The sequence below is a fragment of the Gorilla gorilla genome, chromosome 23 (genome assembly GCF_029281585.2).
Source record: "Gorilla gorilla gorilla isolate KB3781 chromosome 23, NHGRI_mGorGor1-v2.1_pri, whole genome shotgun sequence".
NCBI lineage: Eukaryota > Metazoa > Chordata > Mammalia > Primates > Hominidae > Gorilla > Gorilla gorilla.
In genome coordinates this window covers 35798494-35820011 of record NC_086018.1, presented here as the reverse complement: position 1 = coordinate 35820011, position 21518 = coordinate 35798494, and the positions used below count along the sequence as shown (strand labels likewise).

At 54.1% G+C, this 21518-nt stretch overlaps 2 protein-coding genes across 3 annotated transcripts; both read right to left on the bottom strand.

Annotated features, from left to right (window-relative positions):
• Positions 1 to 786: 786 nt before the first annotated feature.
• GCAT (glycine C-acetyltransferase) lies at positions 787 to 9958 on the bottom strand. 2 transcript variants are annotated; one of them, XM_031005647.3, is made up of 9 exons: positions 9690 to 9958; positions 7696 to 7826; positions 4852 to 4953; positions 4227 to 4373; positions 2404 to 2558; positions 2184 to 2266; positions 1850 to 2021; positions 1363 to 1484; positions 787 to 1117 (listed from the first exon to the last, which is right to left on the bottom strand). In XM_031005647.3, exons 1-9 carry the CDS (start codon positions 9883 to 9885, stop codon positions 966 to 968), a joined length of 1260 nt encoding a protein of 419 aa, XP_030861507.2. In that variant the 5' UTR covers positions 9886 to 9958; the 3' UTR covers positions 787 to 965. The 2 variants fall into 2 exon arrangements, with proteins under 2 accessions (XP_030861507.2, XP_055230576.1); XM_055374601.2 differs by lacking the exon at positions 7696 to 7826 and having other exon boundaries at positions 9690 to 9771.
• Positions 9959 to 10419: 461 nt separating this feature from the next.
• H1-0 (H1.0 linker histone) lies at positions 10420 to 12821 on the bottom strand. The gene has a single exon (XM_019020184.4). It carries the CDS (start codon positions 12314 to 12316, stop codon positions 11732 to 11734), a length of 585 nt encoding a protein of 194 aa, XP_018875729.1. The 5' UTR covers positions 12317 to 12821; the 3' UTR covers positions 10420 to 11731.
• Positions 12822 to 21518: the final 8697 nt, after the last annotated feature.

Below are 21518 nucleotides of genomic sequence, written 5' to 3'. Positions count from 1 at the left end.
TAAGGCAGGGAGAGAGTGGGCGCGAACACAGGGTTCCAGACTGTCTGGAGCTTCCCCAGGGGTGATCCTCATTCTTTTCTTTTGGGCCTGAATCCTCTGCCTCTCCTTCCAAACATGGACACCCAGCCTCCTCCTATCTGGGCAGCTACAGGACATCTTCCAATGGGGAGAAGGAAGAAGCTAGACTCTAAGACTAGACTCAGGGGCTGCAGAGTAGCGGGCAGTGGCAGGGTAAAGGGCCTGTGGGGCTAGTTCTCAGCAGCCCTCCACAGCAGCACAGAAACTACCTGAGACAAACGGTGGCCCGGGCCTATCTCCCAAAGGCCTGGGTCCCAGCTTTTTTTTTTTTTTTTTTTTTTTGAGACAGACTTCTGCTCTTGTTTCTCAGGCTGGAGTGCAATGGCATGATCTTGGCTCACCGCAACCTCCACCTCCCGGGTTCAAGCGATTCTCCTGAATCAGCCTCCTGAGCAGCTGGGATTACAGGCATACGCCACCACGCCTGGCTAATTTCGTATTTTTAGTAGAGATGGGGTTTCTCCATGTTGGTCAGGCTGGTCTCAAACTCCCGACCTCAGGTGATCCGCCCACCTTGGCCTCCCAAAGTGCTGGGATTACAGGCCTGAGCCACCGTGCCCGGCCACTGGGTCCCATCTTAATCTAGGGAAAGAGGTCAGTGGAGATCTGCAGTCCTCAGGAGCCTCCCCTCAGAGCCCTGGCTCCTGCCTGATCTTCAACCGGCCACAGGACTGGGCCTGCCCAGAGACAATAAAGCAGACCAGAGTGTCACAGCCAATTTTCACACTGTTGTTTCACATTCTCACAGCCCTCAGCACAGGTCACGTCCCAGCCCAGCTCTGGGACTTTGGTTCAGGGCTCAGAGCCTCTGGTCTGGGCTGATCGAAAACCTCCTTTGACCCTGTGGCAGTAGGTGGACCTTGGCTCTTCTCGTCCTTACCCAGAGCTCAGGGCAGTGCCCCGTGCAGTCGCCCCACTTCCACGAAGGCCTCCACGCAGCGGTCAATGTCTTCCTCGCTATGCACTGCTGAGATCTGTACCCGGATCCGGGCCTTGCCCTTGGGGACCACAGGGTAGCTGAACCCGATGACAAAGATGCCTGGGAGGGTAGAAAGCGAGGGCGTGCCAGAACCAACAGGCTTGGGGGCAGAACACAGAGGGCAAGGGAACTGCCCCAGGTCTCAGATTCGGGACTGCCTCATGGCTTGGGGTTTTCAAGCTTAGACAGACAGCTGGCCTAAGAGGCCGCAGCGTGGCTGGGTGCGGGGGTGGGTCACAGTCTTGGGGTTTCCCTTTCTCTTCTCTCAGGACCCACCACCAGTTCCCTTGTCTCAGCACCCTTACCTCTCTTCAGCATGTCATCCGCCATGCGAGAGGCCAGCCGGGCATCACCCAGCATCACAGGGCAGATGGGGTGACTGGCTCCCGAGATAGTGAAGCCAGCAGCTTCCATCTTACTGCGGAACCTGTGGGCACAAGGTGTCACAGGTAGCTAAGGGGCCGTGGAGCATTCACACCCGCTCCTTGCAGGGACCAGGCCCGAGGTCTATGCCCAAGTCTGCAAGAAGGATCAACAAAGACAGTTACAAGCTCTAAGAGGCAGATAGGAGCCAGGCAGGGGGCAGGGAGAACAACAAGGGAGGTGGAAAGACAGGATGGATAAGAAGGAGACACAGAAGCTAGAGGGGAGAGGCAGGGACAGAGAGAAGGGAGGGGAACAGGCAGAAGCAGACCCGGTGGGCACAGAGCTGTCTGTGGGCCTGGGCAGACACGTGAGCCTGGCTCTCACCACGTCCCTCCGCCCCCGAGCCTGCCCTGCTGGGAGTCGCACCTCTGGGTCTTGGCAGCCATAGACTGGACAATGGTGTTACTCCCCATCAGCAGATCTAGGGCCTTGGAGGCACAGCCAACGACAGCAGGTGGCAGACTGTTGGAGAAGAGGTATGGCCGGGCGCGCTGCCGCAGTAGGGACACCAGGGGCCCAGGCCCTGTCGTGTAGCCCCCTGAGAAGAAGGGAAGAGGTGGGGGGAGGGGTTGGTCAGGGGCCAGAGCCTACCCAACCCCCTCCTGAAAGTACAGTCCATGCTGCCCTCCCCACTTCCCTCAGCCCCTCCAGGGCCTTTCAAAACGACAAGGGGACCCCAGGGACACAACCTTGCAGGTACCTGATGCTCCACCCAGGGCCTTCCCCAGGGTGGAGTTGATGATGGTGACCTGGTCCATCACACCCAGCAGCTCATCTGTGCCCCTGCAAGGGAAGCCACCGCTGCTGTCACTGGCCTCCTGAGAGCCCAGGGATTATGGATCATGCTGGGGACTGGCCTCTTCGTTTCCCAGCCACCCTCAGAAGCCCCACCCCAGGCCTCAGGTGCCACATAGTCCCACCGTCCTGTGGGCCCCAGGAAGCCAGTGGCATGGCATTCATCCACGAAGACCAGGGCACCATATCTAGAGGCGAGGCAGCAGATCTCCTGCAGGGGTGCGATGTCGCCATCCATGGAAAAGGCCCCATCAGTGGCCACCAGGCGCAGCCGATGCTTCTGCAGGAAAGACATGAGCAGATGGTGGGTGGTGTCAAGTTGGGCCAAATCACCCATCTCTTGTGCTGCTTGGAGCTCTGAGAGCTCATCCTGCCCAGTGCCCAGCACAGAGGTGGGCACAGAGGTACCACCATCTTGGGGGCTGGATCCTCTCCCTCATCTGTGCCTCTCAGCGTCACCCATCTCCACGCTGAGCCCTGGACAGTGAGAATGGGCTCACGTCTCAGTCTCCTGTGTAAGGTCCCAGAGGGCAGGCTAGGCTGGGACCAGGTCTCACCAACATGTACATTCTATCCTTATGCCTAGTAAGGGCCTGCCACACAGAAGGTGCTTGCTAATACTCAAGGCAGGCCGGGCACAGTGGCTCACACCTGTAATCCCAGCACTTTGGGAGCTTACGGGTTCGAGACCCACCTGGGCAACATAGTGAGACCCTGTCTCTACTAAAAATTTAAAAAACTGGCTGGGTATGGTGGCTCATGCCTGTAACTTTGGGAGCCCAGGAGTTCAAGACTAGCCTGAGCATTACAGTGAGACCCTGTCTCAAAAACAAACAAACAGGCTGGGTGCGGTGGCTCATGCCTGTAATCCCAACACTTTGGGAGGCTGAGACAGGCAGATCACCTGAGGTCAGGAGTTCGAAACCAGCCTGGCCAACATGGTTAAACCCCATCTCTACTAAAAATACAAAATTAGCTGAGCACGGTGGTGTGTGCCTGTAATCCCAGCTACTCCAGAGGCTGAGGCAGGAGAATCAATTGAACCCGGGAGGCAGAGGTTTCAGTGAGCTGAGATTGCACCATTGCACTCCAGCCTAGGCAAAAAGAGTGAAATTCCATCTAAAAAACAAACAAACAAATAAAAAACTGGGTGTGGTGGGCACCGGTAGTCCCAGTTACTCAGGAGACTGAGGTGGGAGGATCGCTGGAGTCCAGAAGATTGAGGCTGCAGTGAGCTATGACTGCACCACTGCAATACAGCCTGGGCAACAGAGCGAGACTGTCACACACACACACACACACACACACACACACACACACACACACACACACACACACACACACACACACACACACACACACACACACACACACACACACACACACACACACACACACACACACACACACACACACACACACACACACACACACACACGGAAAAACCTCAAGGTACCATGGCGCAATGGAATAATGCTCTGGTGCCAGGCACAGTGGCTCACGTCTATAATCCCAGCACTTTGGGAGGCCTAGGCGGGTGAAATCAACTGAGGTCAGGAGTTCGAGACCAGCCTGGACAACATGATGAAACCCCGTCTTTACTAAAAATACAAAAATTAGCCAGGTGGGGTGGCGGATGCCTGTAATCCCAGCTACTTGGGAGGCTGAGGCAGGAGAATCACTTGAACCCAGGAGGTGGAGGTTGCAGTGAGCCGAGATCACACTACTATACTCCAGCCTTGGCGACAGAGTGAAACTCTGTCTCAGGGAAAAAAAAAAAAAAAAAAAAAGAATAATGCTCTGGGTGTGAGGGATCTGGGTTCAAATCTTGGACAAATCTCTGCTGTTTCAAACTTTCAGGCTATCTCTGTGAGTGAGGAGTTGGCCTCTCTAAGCCTCACTTCCTTCCCCAGGCGGAGGCTGAGGGTGGACCCAGGCGTCGCCCCACCTGGGCCTCCTGCAGCTTGGCTTCTAGGTCGGCCATGTCCAGGTGGCGATAGCGGTACTTGTGGGCCTTGCACAGCCGGATGCCGTCGATGATGGAGGCATGGTTCAGCTCGTCCGACAGGACTGCGTCCTCCGGGGTCAGCAGGGCCTGGAGGGAGGCAGTGAGCGTAGAGCCATCATTTAACCACCCTGGGCTTCTACCCTTGACCGGGACTCCCGCAAATCAAAAAACTGTACTGCCAGCCAGGGCGTTCCTCTGGGTAGAGAGGCAAGGTGTCCTGTGCTTCTCTCTGGGGCCCCCGTGCCTCAGTGCCGGGCTGGACCAGCGCCCTGCTCTAGTAAGAGGAGGTGAGAATATATTTGGTGAGTACCAGGCCCCCACCTCCCCCAGCCTTCCAGCTGATGTAGCTTATCCCCCAAAGGCTCTGGAACTCAGGCTCCCTGCAAGCCCCAGGATTCCTCCTGGAGCACCTACCTGGCCCAACCTTGACCTCCAGAAGAAGCGGGCTCCGGAGCCTCTAGGCATGGCACTGAATCCTGCTAGGTTCTCCCGACTGCCCACCCCCAAGCCTTCCTCAGCCTAACAGGCCCCACCAACCCTCACCCGCAGGACAGCTTCCACACACCTCAAAGAGGCCGGCGTTGGCGTCAAAACAGCTGGGATAGAGGATGGCATCCTCCCGCTGGTGGAAGCGGGCTATTTTTGCTTCTAGATTCTTGTGGATGCTCTGAAGAAAATGAGTGAGGCACGTGTTGATGCCTGTGGGGTCATGTGGGACAAGTTCGAGGGGACAGAGGCTTGGAGGACCACAGAGACCCAACCCAGAAAGCCTGCAGCTTCAGTCTCCTTACTTTCTGCCACACATGGGCTATCCCAGAGCTGCCAGGAACCTGACAGACAGTTCCCATTGAGGAACTGGGGACCTGTTAGGTTCCCTCCCTGGGCAGACTTTGGTTTTACAGTGGCAGTCTAACGGTGGAATTACGGACACTCGTGGAGAAGAAAGATGTGTCTTCCTAACACCATACTGAGTGTCTTTTTTGGTTGCCTAATGGTGAAGAAAAAGATCACAGAGGTAATTCTGGGTTCACCTGGGCCTCTAATTTGTAGATTTGAAAACTGTTGGGTCTGGGTGAGGGCTCTGCTGGGAAGTGACTGGATGCGAGTCAGGAGTTCTGCCTCTGACATTCATTTCACTCTCACCTTTCTGAGAGGGCAGTTAATGATAATCACAAGTAGTCAGGAGCACAGACTCTCTCTCTCTTTTCTTTGGCAAATGAGACAGGGATTCTCTGTCACTCAGGCTGGAGTGCAGTAGTGAGACCATAGCTTACTGTAGCCTTGAGCTCCTGGGCTCAAATGATCCTCCCAACTCAGCCTCCCCTCCCTAGTAGCTGGGACTACAGGTGCGCACCACCACACCCAGCTAATTAAAAACATTTTTTTTTTTTTGTAGAGAGAGGGTCTTCCTATGTTGCCCAGGCTGGTCTCAAACTCCAGGCATCAAGTGATCCTTCTGCTTTGGGCTCCAAAAGTATTGGGATTACAGGTGTGAACTACCATGCCCAGCCAGCATGGACTCTTGAGCCAGGGTTCAAATCCCACAACAGGCTGTGGGCCTCTGGGCAAGTCACTTAACCTCTCTGGACCTCATTGTCCTCATCTCAATAGCAGGAATAAGAATAGCAACTATCACTTAGGATTAATGAGTTAATACTTGTAATGTTCTTTATTTTTTTTCTGAGACAGAGTTTCCCTCTGTCACCCAGGCTGGAGTATGGTCGCACCGTCGTGGCTCACTGCAACCCCTGCCTCATGGGTTCAAGCGAGCCCGGCCAGCTAATTTTTGTATTTTTAGCACAGACAGGGTTTCACCATGTTGGCCAGGCTGGTCTTGAACTCCTGACCTCAAGTAATCCACCCACCTCGGCCTCCCAAAGTGCCTGGATTACAGGCATAAGCCACCACGCCTGGCCAATAGTTGTAATTTTCTTAAAAGAATTCCTGGCACATAATAAGTACTATTTAAGTTTCATACTTATATAAATTTATTTTGTAACATTTGGAAAATAAATAATAGCCAACATTCATTGAGCACTACTATGTGCCAGGCTGTTCTATGCTTTTTTCTTTTTTTTTTTTTTTTTTGAGACAGAGTCTCACTCTGTTGCTCAGGCTGGAGTGCAGTGGCGTGATCTCAGCTCACTGCAACCTCCACCTCCTAGGTTCAAGCGATTCTCCTGCCTCAGCCTCCCAAGTGGCTGCGATTACAGGCACCCACCATCATGCCAGCTAATTTTTATATTTTTGTAGAGAAAGGGTTTCGCCATGTTGGCCAGGCTGGTCTCGAACTCCTGACCTCAGGTGATCCGCCTGCATCAGCCTCCCAAAGTGCTGGGATTACAGGTATGAGCCACTGCGCCCGGCCTATTCTAAGCATTACATGTATTAAGTCTTTAATTTGTAATGATCCTATTAAGTGCTATTATCTTCATTTTCTCTATGAAGTAATTGAGACAGAGAAAAGTTAAGATACTTGCCCACAGGAACAGGGACACTAAAGGGCAGCACTGGCAACTGTGCTCCCGTCAGAACAGCCCCAGAGCCCTTAGTCTCAGTTCCTGCCGCCTACTCCTCTTTTCTTATAGAAGGTCAGGTGTGAGGGACTCTGTTTTGCAGGTGGGAAAATGAATGCTCAAAAAGGCAGTTTCCACTTTGGAAGGCCAAGGTGGAGGAGATCACTTGAGGCCAGGAGTTCAAGACCAGCCTGGCCAACATGGTGAAACCCCATTTCTACTAAACATATAAAAATTAGGCCGAGTGCGGTGGCTCACGCCTGTAATCCCAGCACTTTGGGAGGCTAAGGTGGGTGGATCACGAGGTCAGGAGATCGAGACCATCCTGGCTAACACAGTGAAACCCCGTCTCTACTAAAAATACAAAAAATTAGCCGGGCGTGGTGGTAGGCGCCTGTAGTCCCAGCTACTCGGGAGGTTGAGGCAGGAGAATGGCGTGAACCTGGGAGGCGGAGCTTGCAGTAGCCAAGATCATGCCATTGCACTCCAGCCTCAGCGACAGAGCAAGACTCTGTCTCAAAAGAAAAAAAAAAAAAAATTAGCTGGGTGTGATAGCATGCCTGTAATCGCAGCTACTCAGGAGGCTGAGGCATGGAGAATCCCTTGAGTCTGGTAGGCAAAAGTTACAGGGAGCCAAGATTGTGCCACTGCACTCCAGCCTGGGTGACAGAGCAAGACTCTGTCTCAAAAAGAAAAAAAATATATATAAAGTTCCTTGGCCAAAGCTTTTCAGCAAAACAGAGGCCTGCACTCAGCCTTTCTGCTGCACAGCTCTGGGGCCAACAGTAGGCCCAGGGCTGTGGCTGAGCTGAGCTGGCTAAACCAGCCTTGCTGACTGTGGGAAGCAGGCAGCTGGGGTCAGTCCCCACAACCCCCCACCACTCACTGTGTACCTGGGTTCCACAGATAAAGCGGACAGAGCTGAGGCCAGCTCCAAACTCCTCCAGAGCCTGCAGACCTGCCTGGATCACCTCAGGGTGACTGCTCAGGCCCAGGTAGTTGTTGGCACAGAAGTTAAGGATTCCTGAGGTGAAGGAGAAGAGATGGATACAGCAGCTCAGGTGGGGCAAGGGCAGGCCTGGAAAGATGACAGTGCCAGGCCCTGGGGAAATGGTCCAGAAAGGAAACAGACCTGGAGTCACCATTGAGGAGGCACCAAATTCAACAGCTACAGAAGGAGCGTCAGTGCTACACATCTTGAAGAGCAAGAAGTTTAAACTTTTTTTTTTTTTGAGACAGGGTCTAGCTCTGTCGCCCAGGTTGGAGTACAGTGGTGCAAATCATGGTTCACTGTAGCCCCAACCTCCCAGGCTCAAGCAATCCTCCCACTTAACCTCCTGAGTAGCTGGGACTACAGGTGCGTGCCACCATGCCTGATTAAATTTTTTTATTTTTTGTAGAGATGGGGTCTCATTATGTTGCCCGTGCTGGTCTCGAACTCCTAGCCTCAAGCAATCCTCCTGCCTTGGCCTCCCAAAGTGCTAAGATTTCAGGCACAAGCCACTGTGCCCAGCCTACACTCTGGCTTTGAATCACATTCTACCCAAGGAGGAACTCAGCCCTTCCTCACAGGCTTCTCCTGTGCCTGAAGACCACCACTGACTCCTTATCTGACCCCTTGGTTTCCTTGAGGGTTAAAGAAGAGGGCTGGATCAGACGCCTGCTGCAGTCCTGGAACTCCACAGTTTACTTTGCTGCCAGAATCACACCCCCAAATGTAGGTGCCTGAGACACCAGTCCCCGAATTCTAAAGCCCAGAGTGAACACAGCTGACCTTAGGAGCAAACAGCCAGAGGGGAAAGTTCACACAGCCTGGGAAAGGCAAAAACAGGATGAGAATTGGGTCTCCTAATTTCCCATCTTTTGACCGGCTCTAAGCTTCCCCTGAGGGAGAGAAGGGATTACCTGGGACCTCTGTTTTACAAACGAGTGCAACAGCACCAAGGGTTCTATGCCTATTTCCTGGGCAGAAGGCAGCTTTGGGAGCCTGTTGATGATCACCACTCACCTGAGGCCTGACACGAATAAGTCAGGTGTAACCACTGGTTAGAGTGAAATGAGGGAGGGCTGGGAGTGGTGGCTCACGCCTGTAATCCCAACACTTTGGGAGGCTGAGGCGGGAGGATCACTTGAGGTCAGGAGTTCGAGACCAGCCTGGCCAACATGGTGAAACCCAGTCTCCACTAAAAATACAAAAATTAGCCCGGTGTGCTGGCACGTGCCTGTAGTCCCAGCTACTTGGGAGGCTGAGGCATGAAAATCGCTTGAACCCGGGAAGCAGAAGTTGCAGTGAACCGAGATCTCGCCACTGCACTCCAGCCTGGGCGACAGAACAAGACGAGACTCCGTCTCAGAAAAAAAAAGGAAAGAAAGAAATGAGGGAGACCTGGCAGGGCCAACTCATCATGTGATTTCTGTGGCAGCCCTGGGACCCCTTGCTTGCTATGAGTTTACCCAGCAAGCTGTCCTCTCTGGCTAGTCAGGCAATGTTCCAGCTCCAATATTCCAGCGCTGCCTGCAGTTAGCTGGGGGCTTTTGGGCAAGCCATTTCACATCTGTGGATTTCAGCCTCTTCGTCTGTAAAGTGGAATTAGTCATTCCTGCGTCTAGAAGTTAGCAGGAGTTCACGTGCAGCAACAATTGGTAGAGACCTTCACAAAGCAGCCGCTCAAGAAATGCGGGTTTTCTTGCTGGGCAAATCGCCTCCCTCCGTCAAAAGGGTTTAACCAGGCGAGAGTCAATATTAGGAAGCCATAAAGTCGCCCTGAGACATGCGAAGGGGAACAGTAGCTAAGAGTGTAGGAGCCGCCCACCCCCACCTCCAGGACCTCCATTCCAGCGCAAACTCGGGAAAGGTCTTGGAACGACTCCCGGAAAGGAGAGTTACCTCCGGAGACGCCGTCCACGCGGATGTGCGGCCCCTGACGGGACGTGATGACCCGCTCACTCTTCCAAGTGCCAGCTCCGCGGATGCCTTCCAGCTCCCCCTCCAGAATGCCACGCAGCTGGGCCAGCGCTGACTGTGCGCGGAGGCCGCGGGGCACCCAGAAGAGTGCGGCGCGCCAGGCGTTCCCAGCCCACATCGCTCCTACCTCGCCCGAGCGCGCCTGCCTGCCTGGGAGCCGTGCGCATCGCGGACGCAGCCTGGTCGCGTGGCCGGGGGCCGGGCTCCAGCAGCCAATCGGAGCTAGGGGGGCTCGCTTAAAAAGGCGGGGAGGCGGGCCTAGGACGGGTGGGCGGGGCCTGGCGGGATCCGCCAGGGACCGAGCGGCTTGACTTGTAAGTTGAGACTGCAGAAGTCCGGATGGCAGAGGGGACGGAAGGGGGCGGAGGAAGTCGCGTCAGGGCCAAGCCCACCAGACTCCCCACCGCATTCCCACGTACTCACCTCTCGGCCGGAAATGGGGTACCCTCTGGACCCCAAAGGCAGAAGCCTAGAAGCCGGCTAAGGCACGTTCCGCAGCCTCCGGGACTAAGGATTCCTGGCTTCTGTCCAGCTCCTGAACCCTCCCCCCCATTCTCAGGTGCAAACGCCCCAGATGTCCCCACTGCCCGCCCGCCTAACCGCTCCGCATTCATTCTCCAGTCTTCAAAGTGAGGAAAAATACACCGCTCAGTTTCTCCCTTTTCCAATTTATTTTAAAGTTTTAAAATTACAAAGACAGCAAAAATTTTCCCGGCACAAGTAACACTTGTTTAAAAAAGGGGGTGGGGGAGGGACGCGCAAGTGCGCGATTTTTCTATTTTATTAAAAATAAGAGAAAGACAACTGTACAGGTTTTTTCTCCCAGCTCCCGGGTGTGAAACTAAGTACTAGCCCTAGATATGTATATATACACAAACACACACATGCACACAGATCTAGCTCTGTAAAACTACTTAGCAAATCCCAAATCGACTGCAGTCTTACTATCCACTGCCCGCCCACTCCCCCTCCCCCTCCCGCAGCTACAACTACTTATAATAAAGGACTCAAAATAAAAAGAGATCGGGAGGTTTTAAGTGGCCGCAGCCCCACCAAACCAAGCAAAGACACCTCTTGTACAGGAGGAACAAAAATCCAGAGGAAAAGAAAAGTCTTCCTAGGACACAATCCATCGATTGCGTGGAAAAACCCAAGTTTCAACAGGGCACACTGAGGCACTTGACTGACTCCCCACCCTTCCCCTGAAGTTTTCACTCCGGTTTAACAAGAGAATTTGCTGAAGCCACAAAGATCCCCCAATGGCTACATCCCAGCTGACTGGGAGAAACTATGGCTTCTCCCATCCAGCTGTCACTTGGACCCCACTCCCCTTCCCTAAGAAAACAGGGAGGCCGAAAGGGCAAACTAACAAAAATGAGAAGGAAACTGGGTTTGGGCCCCCACTGCTCACCACTGGGAGGTGGAAGTCAGCCCGGTGGCGGTTTTTTTCCACCTCCTTCCTTTGCCGGCTGGCTGCTCCCTACCACCTCTCTCCTCCTGGCCAAAGGTTCTGAAACTCTCACAACCGGTGCCCAACTCAAAGAAAACTCACTCACCCTAAAGATATTCCTGCTAACCTCACAATTCCTGGGTTCCCTCTCATCTAGCCAGAACAAACTGCCTTGTGTCTTCTCCCCACCCCCATCTACCTTCATGGCAAACAAGCCAACAAAACACACAAGCCCCCCCGCCCCCCCGCAAATCCCTAACCCCGTAAGTAGGTTAATAGCAAAACAAAATATAAGTACATTCTCATCATTAGATTGGTTGTTGCTGTCCTTGCACAACTGGTTAAGGAAAAATGAATTATTCTGTAATTTCTGAAGAATCCAAATCCTGTCTCTTATAAAGTCAGAACAGAAGGGGGCAAAAAGTGGTGGTGAGCATCAAGAGAGAAAAAAGGAGAAAATTATTTACAGAAAATAGGAGACAGGAGGGAGTGTCCGCAAGAAAAGACTTCATTGTCACTTCTTCTTGCCGGCCCTCTTGGCACTGGACTTTGCTTTGGGTTTCACTGGTTTGGCCTTTTTGGGCTTGGATGCCTTGACCGGCTTGGCTTTGACAGTCTTGGGTTTTTTGGCTTTCTTGGGCGTGGCAGCCAGCTTCTTCTTGGCCTTCTTGACTGGGGTGGCTTTGGGTTTCTTGGTTGGGGCTTTGGAGGCAGCCTTCTTGGGCTTGGATGCCTTCTTTGGCGTGGCTACCTTCTTGATTTCCTTCTTGGTCTTCTTGAAGGCCACTGACTTCTTGGGCTCGTCGCTCTTGGCTAGCCGGAAGGACCCCGAGGCCCCCACCCCTTTGGTCTGCTTGAGGACACCGGTGGTGACCAGGCGCTTGATGGACAACTTGATCTGCGAGTCAGCGTTCTCACCCACCTTGTAGTGACTCTTGATATACTTCTGAATGGACTGGCGCGAGGAGCCAGCGCGGTTCTTCTCGGCCTGGATGGCAGCCACGATCATGTCTGAATACTTGGGGTGGTCTGTGGACTTCTTGGAGGCCTTGGCCCGCTTGGGCTTGGCCGCAGGGGCGGACGTGGAATTCTCGGTCATGGTGGCCTGTCTGGTCCGGCTGTTGAAGGCGCCTTCCAAAGGGCCAGCCCTCGTCGGAGGCTGAGCAAAGCCTGCCTCGGGATCTGCTCCTGAGCCCCTGACTACCGGGCCAGTCCGGAGTGCGGCTCCCGGGGATGCGAGCGAGGAGTCGCTGCTTTTCCTCCCCGGCTCGGGTGTCGGGAGAGCTCGCTGAGCCGGCTTTGCGAGGCCCAGCCCCGCCGGTCTGTCGCTTGGTCTCGGCACCAGGCTCTGGCTCTGCCTCTGCCTCTGCCTCCGCCTCCTCTGCCTCCCTTTTCCCAGCTCCGCGTCTGGCGCTTGGGCGGCGCATCCGGGTATTTAGCGGCGGCGGGCGGACCGCGGTGAGGACAGGGCTGCTGGCTGCCTGCTCCCGGCCCGGAATGGCGCTGCGCCGCCGCCATCTGTGTTTCTTCCGCCGAGCAAATCCGACCTTTCCCCCCGGCCCGGGCCTTCCTGCTCCCCGCCGCCGCCCTGGGCCGCTGCCTGGCTCCCTGGGCTTCCCCGCCGGGCGGCCCGCTGGCCCGGCCGCCGCCCCCTGCGCCCGCCACGCACCCCAAACGGCGCCGAGGACCGCTGGTGTGCCGGCACATTTCCCCTTTGCGGGGGGCTGGCTCTGCGGGGCTAGGGAGCCTCGGTGCGGGAAACCCCCCGTAGCAAAGCTCTCCCCTGAGGCTACCGGGGGCTCTGCTCCCGGCCCGCTGCGGGGTCCCCTAGCCCGGTGGAGCTGCCGGAAAGCGGCCCCAACTAACACACGCGGCCCCGAGCTGGGCGACTCCCAGCCGGGCCGAGCCGGGACAGGGGGGAGGGGTCGCTCCCCCGGGGTCCGGTCACCTCTCGGGGGTCACCCCGCCACCGGTCCCTCCACACCTCTACCCTTCTCTGTCCATGGGGCCCCCAAGGAAACTTTCCCTGAAAGAGTTGGAAGGGTACTTTCAAACTTTGTCCCTTCCCCCTCCTCTGCCGTCTCTCCCCCAGCGCGCCCCCCGACCTCTGCCTTGAGGTTCCCTCCTGAGGCCGAACCCCCAGTGCTGCCCGGACCCTCTGAGAGATGAGGAGGGCCTCCCGGGTGGCCTCTTCTCCTCAAAGACCCCTACATCTCCCATATACCCTAATCGGGAATTCATTTATGTGCTTCTCTTAGCCTGGAAGTTTTGGGGTGTCAGAGACAGAACTCGCTGCCCCCCATCCGTGAGGCCTAGCCTGGGGGTTCAGTCCCCGTCCCAAGGCTCCTTGAAGGCAATGTGGGGGCGGGGGAGGGCGGTCCACAATGGAGAAGCTGCCCCAGAAGCTCTAACCAGGGACGGTCCGGGGGGCCCCTGTAATGAGGAGAGGCCCTGAGTGCTTTGGGGACTTGGGAAAGCGGGGCGCTAGGGTAGAGGTCGAGGAGGGGGTTATGTCCCTTGGGTTGTGACCTGTCCTCGGAAAGTGTAGAGTTATTCAGAGAGCCGTGGCCGCGACCACCGCCATTTTGCTGGGAAGATGCGATGTCTTTGTTAAAATGCACACAGATTTTCCCGTGCTGCTTGGCAGGTGTAGACGAGGCGGACACGGGGCGCCACTGTCTGTAGGGAGTTCTGAAGCTCGAGGGGCTTTAGGGGCCCAGAGGCCAGCAGGAGAGACCTCAGAGACCCTAGGACCCCTTGTCTGCGGCCGACCTCCTACTCACGTGCCGGGTCCGCTTGGCAGCGGCCCTGGGCTGAGATTCTGCGACGCTTGCTCCCTGGGCCCCTCTCCCACAACCCCGCTTTTATTCCCTAAGCATAGAGGCCGGTCACTGTTCACTTAAACAATACCCTGGGAGTGGGAGTTTGTTGCTGGTCAAAATGATGAACGCATCCCGGTATGGTCCAAGAGCTGTTTGCAGACACAGTAGGCTACTAGGGAGGGGTAAAGGGGAGGGGTTCGAGGGTTTTGATGTTGGGGACGGGATCGTAGCTGCGTGGGTGTGGGAGGGCTCCTACTGGACCTGGGAGTCTCTGAAGCCAGGACAAATTAATGGGTTTCCCCCGCACGCCAAGGGATGGATTAATCCAAATGATTAGGGGAGGAAGGGGGAGGGGGAGCGCAAGACTCGGTGTCAGATGCCTTCTCTCCGGGTTTATCTACGTGGCACAGGCGGGGAAGGGAAGCAATGGGGGGTCAGGTTAGTTCAAAAGGTCAAGGTTCGTCTTTTGATGGTGTCAATTTCCCTTAAGTTTCGTCATTTGAAAACACAACATTCTCCGTGGCTTTGTTTTGGTTATTTTCAAAGACAACTCGGGTTCCCATTAAGACCTGGTTGGGTTAATACGCACCCAAATAGCCCCCCCTCCCCGTATCCGAGATGTTCCACCCTGAGAGCCCAGAACCATGTCACCCCATCCCCCGCCCCAGATCCGTGCATGTCTTAAAGACTGGATGAATCCAATGACACGACGATCAATAATTTTATTTGCACAGCGCTTTACAGTTTGCACAGTGCTCCCCACCGGTTTCTGGATCCTTTGCGCCTCCTGCCTGTGATCACTATCCCCATCACCCCTATTTTACCGCGGAGGCCCGGGACTTAGAAGGATGGATTGGGGGCGGGGTACTGTGAGGCTCAGCTCCCTGACACCTGGGCGTTCATTTCATTTTGTATCTCTCCTGTCCCTTCTCCCCGCCCATCCCAGCGACCTGTAAATTCCCGGAACTGAAGCCAGAATTGGGGAAAGGGGTTGCCTCGGGTTGCAGGGGCTTCCAGCTAGTGGACACCCCTTCTCCCGCCAGGCGGCGAGGTTCACCGCCCCTTCCCCTGTTCCGGGGAGTTGGAGGGGAAGGGAGGGGGTTCCCTGGGGCTTGGGCGCAGAGGCCGAAGCCGAGGCGGGCAAGACGAGGAAAGACGGCCTCCAATTGTTGGCCTCGCCTCGCCTCGCCTCCCCTCAGGGACACTGCAGAGCCGGGGGGCTTCTTCACTCCAGCCGGACCCCGCCTGGGCACCCGGGCAGGCGGCTCTCGGGTCCCCACCGGGCGCAGAGCCATCTTCCAGCTGGCGGACTGCGCAACCTCCCCCGCCCCCTTTAACGCGAGGCTCTTGAAACCCCAGGAACGGCGGAACCGCGGCAACTGCTCCTGGGAAATGTAGTCCCCGGCGCCGCGCCCCCTGCCCGCGACCCTTGGCAGCCGTCGCGCCCCCCGGGCGTGAGGAGGGGGTCGGACAGCTGCTGTGCCGTGGCGCGGGGAGGGTCCAGGCCGTGCCATGGCACGGGGAGGGTCCCCCGCTGTCGCTCTCGGGCCTCAGTTCTTCCACCTGTCGGCTCTACCTGTCTCTGGGGTTAGTGAGAGGGGGAAATGAATTCCTTCATGGAAAAGTATAAATCACATTAGAATGCCAGGGGTCGTGTCCTTACTAATGGGTGTGTTTGTGTGTGCGTGCGCGCGCGTGTGCCTGAGCCCTTAGCACGTGACACCTCCACGTTACAGACAGGAGGCTCCCACCCCCACCCCTATGTTTAATGACTTGCCCAGGGATGATAGACTCTCAAGGCAATGCCCTGTTCACTGCACCACCTGTGGTCTTGCGGCATTCTGGGCTTTGTAATTTTTTTTTTTTTTTTTTTTTTTTTGAGATGGCGTCTTGCTCTGTCGCCCAGGCCAGAGTGCAGTGGCGCGATCTCGGCTCACTGCAACCTCTGCCTCCCAGGTTCAAGCAATTCTCTGCCTCAGCCTCCCGAATAGATAGGATTACAGGTGTCCACAACCACGCCCAACTAATTTTTTGTATTTTTAGTAGAGACGGGGTTTCACCATCTTGGCCGGACTGGTCTTGAACTCCTATCCTCGTGATCCACTCGCCTCGGCCTCCCAAAGTGCTGGGATTACAGGCATGAGCCACTGCTCCTGGCTGGTTTTGGAATCCTAATGCATTCCTTAATATGTGCCAGGCACTGGGATGGGCTCTGTGATATGGCCATAAACCAAAGTGACAAGAGAGCCCTGCCCTTGTGGAGCTGAGGTTCCCTGGAAAAGATAGATACACAATAGACTACATAAAGAAGTAAATTAGGCCAGGTGCGGTGGCTCATGCCTGTAATCCCGGCACTTTGGGAGGCCGAAGTGGGTGGATCACCTGAGGTCAGGAGTTTGCGACCAGCCTGGCCAACATGGTGAAACCCTGTCTTTACTAAAAATACAAAAATTAGCCGGGCGTGGTGGGGGGCCCCTGTAATCCTAGCTACTTGGGAGAATGAGGCAGGAGAAACGTTTGAACCAGGGAGGCGGAGGTTGCAATGAGCTGAGACCACGCCATTGCACTCCAGCCTGGGCGACAAGAACAAAACTCCATCTCAAAAAAAAAAAAAAAAGTAAATTATATAGTATGCTGGAAAGTGGCAATTGCAGAGAAACAACTGGAGCAGGGTTGGGGGTGGATATAGGCAGTGTCAAATGGCGGTGGTTTGCAATTGTATTTTTTGTTGTTCGTTGTTGTTTTTTGAGACGGAGTCTCACTCTGTTGCCCAGGCTGGAGTGCAGTGCCGTGATCTCAGCTCACTGCAATCTCCGCCTCCTGGACTCAAGCGGTTCTCCTGCCTCAGCCTCCTGAGTAGCTGGGGTTACAGGTGTGTGCCACCACGCCCGGCTAACTTTTTTTTTTTTTTGAGACGGAGTCTCACTCTGTCACCCAGGCTGGAGTGCAGTGCCGCGATCTCGGTTCACTGCAACCTCTGCCTCCTGCGTTCAAGCAATTCTCGTGCCTCAGCCTCCCGAGTAGCTGGGATTACAGGCTCCCACCACCACGCCCAGCTAATTTTTGTATTTTTAGTGGAGCGGGGTTTCACCATGTTGGCCAGGCTGGTCTCAAACTCCTGACCTCAAGTGATCTACCCGCCTCAGCCTCCCAAAGTGCTGGGATTACAGGCATGAGCCACCACGCCTGGCCCCTTGTTCTACTTTTTGCTCCCTTCTCACTACTGAACTTGACTAGTCTAAAAAAAAAAAAAATGGTTCAGATGAATCCCACTACTCGGTATATATCCAAAAGGAAGGAAATCAGCATATTGAAGAGATATCTGCACTCCCATGGTAATTGCAGCACCATTCACAATAGCCAAAATATGGAGTCAACCCAAGCGCACATCAATGGATGAATGGATGAAGAAAATGTGGTATATAAACAAAGGGAATATTATTCAGCCACCAATAAGAAGGAAATCCTGTCATTTGCAACAACACAGATGGAACTGAAGGTCATCATATTAACTGAAATAAGCCAGGCAGAGAAAGACAAATATTGCATGTTTTCACTCATACATGAACACTAAAAAAGTGGATCTTTGCCAGCCTGGTCAACGTGGTGAAACCCCATCTCTCCTAAAAATACAAAAATTAGCCGGGCGTGGTGCCAGGTGCCTGTAATTCCAGTTACTCAGGAGGCTGAGGCAGAAGAATCACTTGAACCCAGGAGGTGGAGGTTGCAGTGAGCCCAGATTGCACCATTGCACTCTCCAGCCTGGGCAACAGAGCGAGACTTCATCTCAAAAAAAAAAAAAAAAGGGGGGGATCTTGGCCTGGTGCAGTGGCTCACACCTCTAATCCCAACACTTTGGGAGGCCGAGGTGGGAGGATCACCTGAGGTCGGGAGTTCGAGACCAGTCTGACCAACATGGAGAAACCCTGTCTCTACTAAAAATACAAAATTAGTTGGGCGTGGTGGCAAATGCCTGTAATCCCAACTACTCGGGAGGCTGAGGCAGGAGAATTGCTTGAACCCGGGAGGCGGAGGTTGTGGTGAGCCGAGATCGTGCCATTGCACTCCAGCCTGGGCAACAAGAGTAAAATTCTGTCTCAAAAAAAAAAAAAAAAAAAAAAAGGCCGGGCGTGGTGGCTCACGCCTGTAATCCCAACACTTTGGGAGGCCGAGATGGGCTGATCACGCGGTCAGGAGATGGAGACCATCCTGGCTCACATGGTGAAACCCCGTCTCTACTAAAAATACAAAAATTAGCCGGGCATGGTGGCACGCACCTGTAGTCCCAGCTACTCGGGAGGCTGAGACAGGAGAATCGCTTGAACCTGGGAGGCAGGGGTTGCAGTGAGCTGAGATCATGCCATTGCACTCCAGCCCGGGCGACAGAGCGAGACTCTGTCTCAAAAAAAAAAAAAAAAAAAAAAGTGGATCTCATGAAGATGGAGAGTAAATTGGTGGTTACCAGAGGCCAGGAAGGATAGCAAGGAGGGGAGGAAGAAGAGAAGCTGACCAATGGGTACAATATACAGTTAGCTAGAAGAAATAAGACATAGTGTTCCATAGATCAGTAGGGTGACTGCAGTTAACCATAACCCACTGTATACTTCAAAATAGCTACAGGAGAATAATTTGCATGCTCCCAGCATAAAGAAAAGATAAATGGTTAAGGTGATGGCTATCCCAATTCTTCTAATTTGGTCATTACGCTTTCTATGAATAAGCCGTCTTGTCACCCCTGTCTCAGGTGAGCGGCAACTATCTGAGGCCAGTAGCCCAGGAGTAAGAAGAATTTACCAAGACAGTTATAGGTAAAGAAAGGCACATTTATTAGAGAAGGTATGAAAATATGTTGCAGCCGGGAGTGATGGCTCACGCCTGTAATCCCAGCACTTTGGGAGGCTGAGGCGCACAGATCATCTGAGGTCAGGAGTTCAACACCAGCCTGGCCAACATGGCAAACTCCATCTCTACTAAAAATACAGAAATTAGCCAGGCATGGTGGCACATGCTTGTAGTCCCATCTACTTGGGAGGCTGAGGCAGGAGAATCCCTTGAGTCTGGGAGGCAGAGATGGCAGTGAGCCAAGATTGCACCATTGCACTCCAGCCTGGGCGACATGGTGAAAACTTGTCTCAAAAAAAAAAAAAAGAAAAAAGAAAAGAAAAGGCCGGGTATGGTGGCTCACGCCTGTAATCCCAGCACTTTGGGAGGCTGAGGCAGGCGGATCATGAGGTCAGGAGATCAAGACCATCCTGGCTAACACAGTGAAACCCCATCTCTATTAAAAAGACAAAAAAATTAGCCGGGCGTGATGGCATGTACCTGTGGTCCCAGCTACTCGGGAGGCTGAGGCAGGAGAATGGCGTGAACCCGGGCGGCGGAGCTTGCAGTGAGCCAAGATCGCGCCACTGCACTCCAGCCTGGGTGACAGAGCGAGACTCCGTCTCAAAAAAAAAAAAAAAAAGGAAAGAAAAAGAAAAAGAAAATGCGTTGCAAATTTGCAACAGGCAGCACAGCAGAGAAGGGGCTGTCTGCAAGGAGACAAAGGCTTGCTAGGGACGGTACAGGATGGTGCTCGTGCTGTATGCTGGAGAGGGCTTTATGCAGTACTGATAATGCCAAGGTTGCAGTGAGCTAATTTGCAATTTTCTGTCAGCTGAGCGTCTGGTGATAGCTGGTTGCAGGAAGATTGTGAATTATTTGTGCAGGAGGGCATGTGTTCTGGAGCATGAAGAAAGGCACACTTAGAGCTTACCTGCTTTCGCTTTTTGCTTTCCCTCAATCCCACCAGTTCAACTCCTCCTTCCTAATTAGGACTCCGCAACCCCCTCTCATAGCCCCTGTCCTTTCCTTCTTAGCACTTTTCACAAAATCACACTTTACAATGACAGCAGTGCCCATCTTCCCCACTAGAGACTGAGCCCCACGACGCAAGCACGTGTCTGTTCCTTTCACACCCAGCACCCAGCAAGTAAATAAACCATCTGCACCTGCCTGGGCCTTTCCCACTTCCAAGGGGCTTTGACCTCCACACTTTGAGTCAAGATTCACACTCTGTGAGGACGGGGCAAACGGCAGGTGGAGGCACCCGAGGGGAAAGGAGCAAGGCTTGAGATAGAGGCGGGGGTGGGGGCGAGGGAGAGGCGGGGGGCAGCAGATGGCCCCTCACTCAGGGATGGAGGGGTGGCTTCTCTAGCCTGGGTGCTGGGTACCCTCCTCTCAGCCCAGTCCTGTGATTCCTCTTAGAAACCTGCCAGAAACAGGGGCTCTCCCCTCCTCCTGTCCAGGCTAGGTGTCACTTAGATTCTCAAAACTGAAAAGTAATCAACATTTGAGGGCCCCAGGAATATAACAGAGAGTACAGTCAATGGGGGTTTTGTTTTTTTCTTTTTTTAATTTTAATTTTTGTGGGTATATAATAGATGTATATATTTATGGGATACATGAGATTTTGATTTGTTTTGTTTTGTTTTTGAGATGGAGTCTTGCTCTGTTGCCCAGGCTAGAGGGCAGTGGCACAATCTCAGCTCACTGCAACCTCTGCCTCCCGGGTCAAGCGATTCTCCTGCCTCAGCCTCCTGAGCAGCTGGGATTACAGGCACGCGCCACCAGGCCCTGGCTAATTTTAGGATTTTTAGTAGAGACGGGGTTTTGCCATGTTGGCCAGACTGGTCTCGAACTCCTGACCTCAGGTGGTCTGCTTGCCTCACCCTTGCAAAATGCTGGGATTACAGGCATGAGCCACTGCGCCTGGCCAGAGATGTTTTGATAGAGGCACGCAGTGTGAAATGAGCACAGTCAATGGATTTTTACAGACGACTCCTCTTCCTTTCCTCTCACTGCTGTGCAGCGACTGGACAGTGTTCCCCTGCCTTCAGCTCTCTGCCCAACACACGGGCCCTGAGTTGGGGGCCTCGCGTGGTTATATGTTGGGTATGGAGGGATTCTGCTCACATCCCCCAGCCCCAGCCCTATTATGCGATGGGTAACTGTGTGGGGGAGGCAGAAAAATGGCCTCTAAATATGGCCACATCCTAATCTCTGGAACTTTCAAAAATGTTCCTTTAATGGCAAGGGAGAACAAAGGTTGCTAATCACCTGGCCTGGAGATGGGAGATGATCCTGGATTATCCTGGTGGGCCCAGTGGAATCACAAGGATTTTTTTTTTTTTTTTTTGAGACGGAGTTTCGCTCTTGTTGCCCAGGCTGGAGTGCAATGGCACAATTTCAGCTCACTGCAACCTCCATCTCCTGGGTTCAAGCTATTCCCCTGCCTCAGCCTCCCGAGTAGCTGGGATTACAGGCATGTGCCACCACGTCTGACTAATTTAATATTTTTAGAAGAGACCGGGTTTCTCCATGTTGGTCAGGCTGGTCTCGAATTCCTGACCTCAGGTGATCTGCCTGCCTCAGCCTCCCAAACTGCTGGGATTACAGGCGTGAGCCGCCGTGCCCGGCCAAGGATCCTTAAATGGGCGA

What these genes read in the sequence shown, in the direction of transcription:
- H1-0 (XM_019020184.4), bottom strand. Translation starts at nt 12,316, where the DNA reads ATGACCGAGAATTCCACGTCCGCCCCTGCGGCCAAGCCCAAGCGGGCC.
- GCAT (XM_031005647.3), bottom strand. Translation starts at nt 9,885, where the DNA reads ATGTGGGCTGGGAACGCCTGGCGCGCCGCACTCTTCTGGGTGCCCCGC. An exon ending in CCAACGCCGGCCTCTTTGAG is followed by an intron (nt 4,374 to 4,851) that starts GTGTGTGGAAGC and finishes GCCTCCCTCCAG; the next exon opens with GCCCTGCTGACCCCGGAGGA. An exon ending in CCAAGCTGCAGGAGGCCCAG is followed by an intron (nt 2,559 to 4,226) that starts GTGGGGCGACGC and finishes TCTTTCCTGCAG; the next exon opens with AAGCATCGGCTGCGCCTGGT.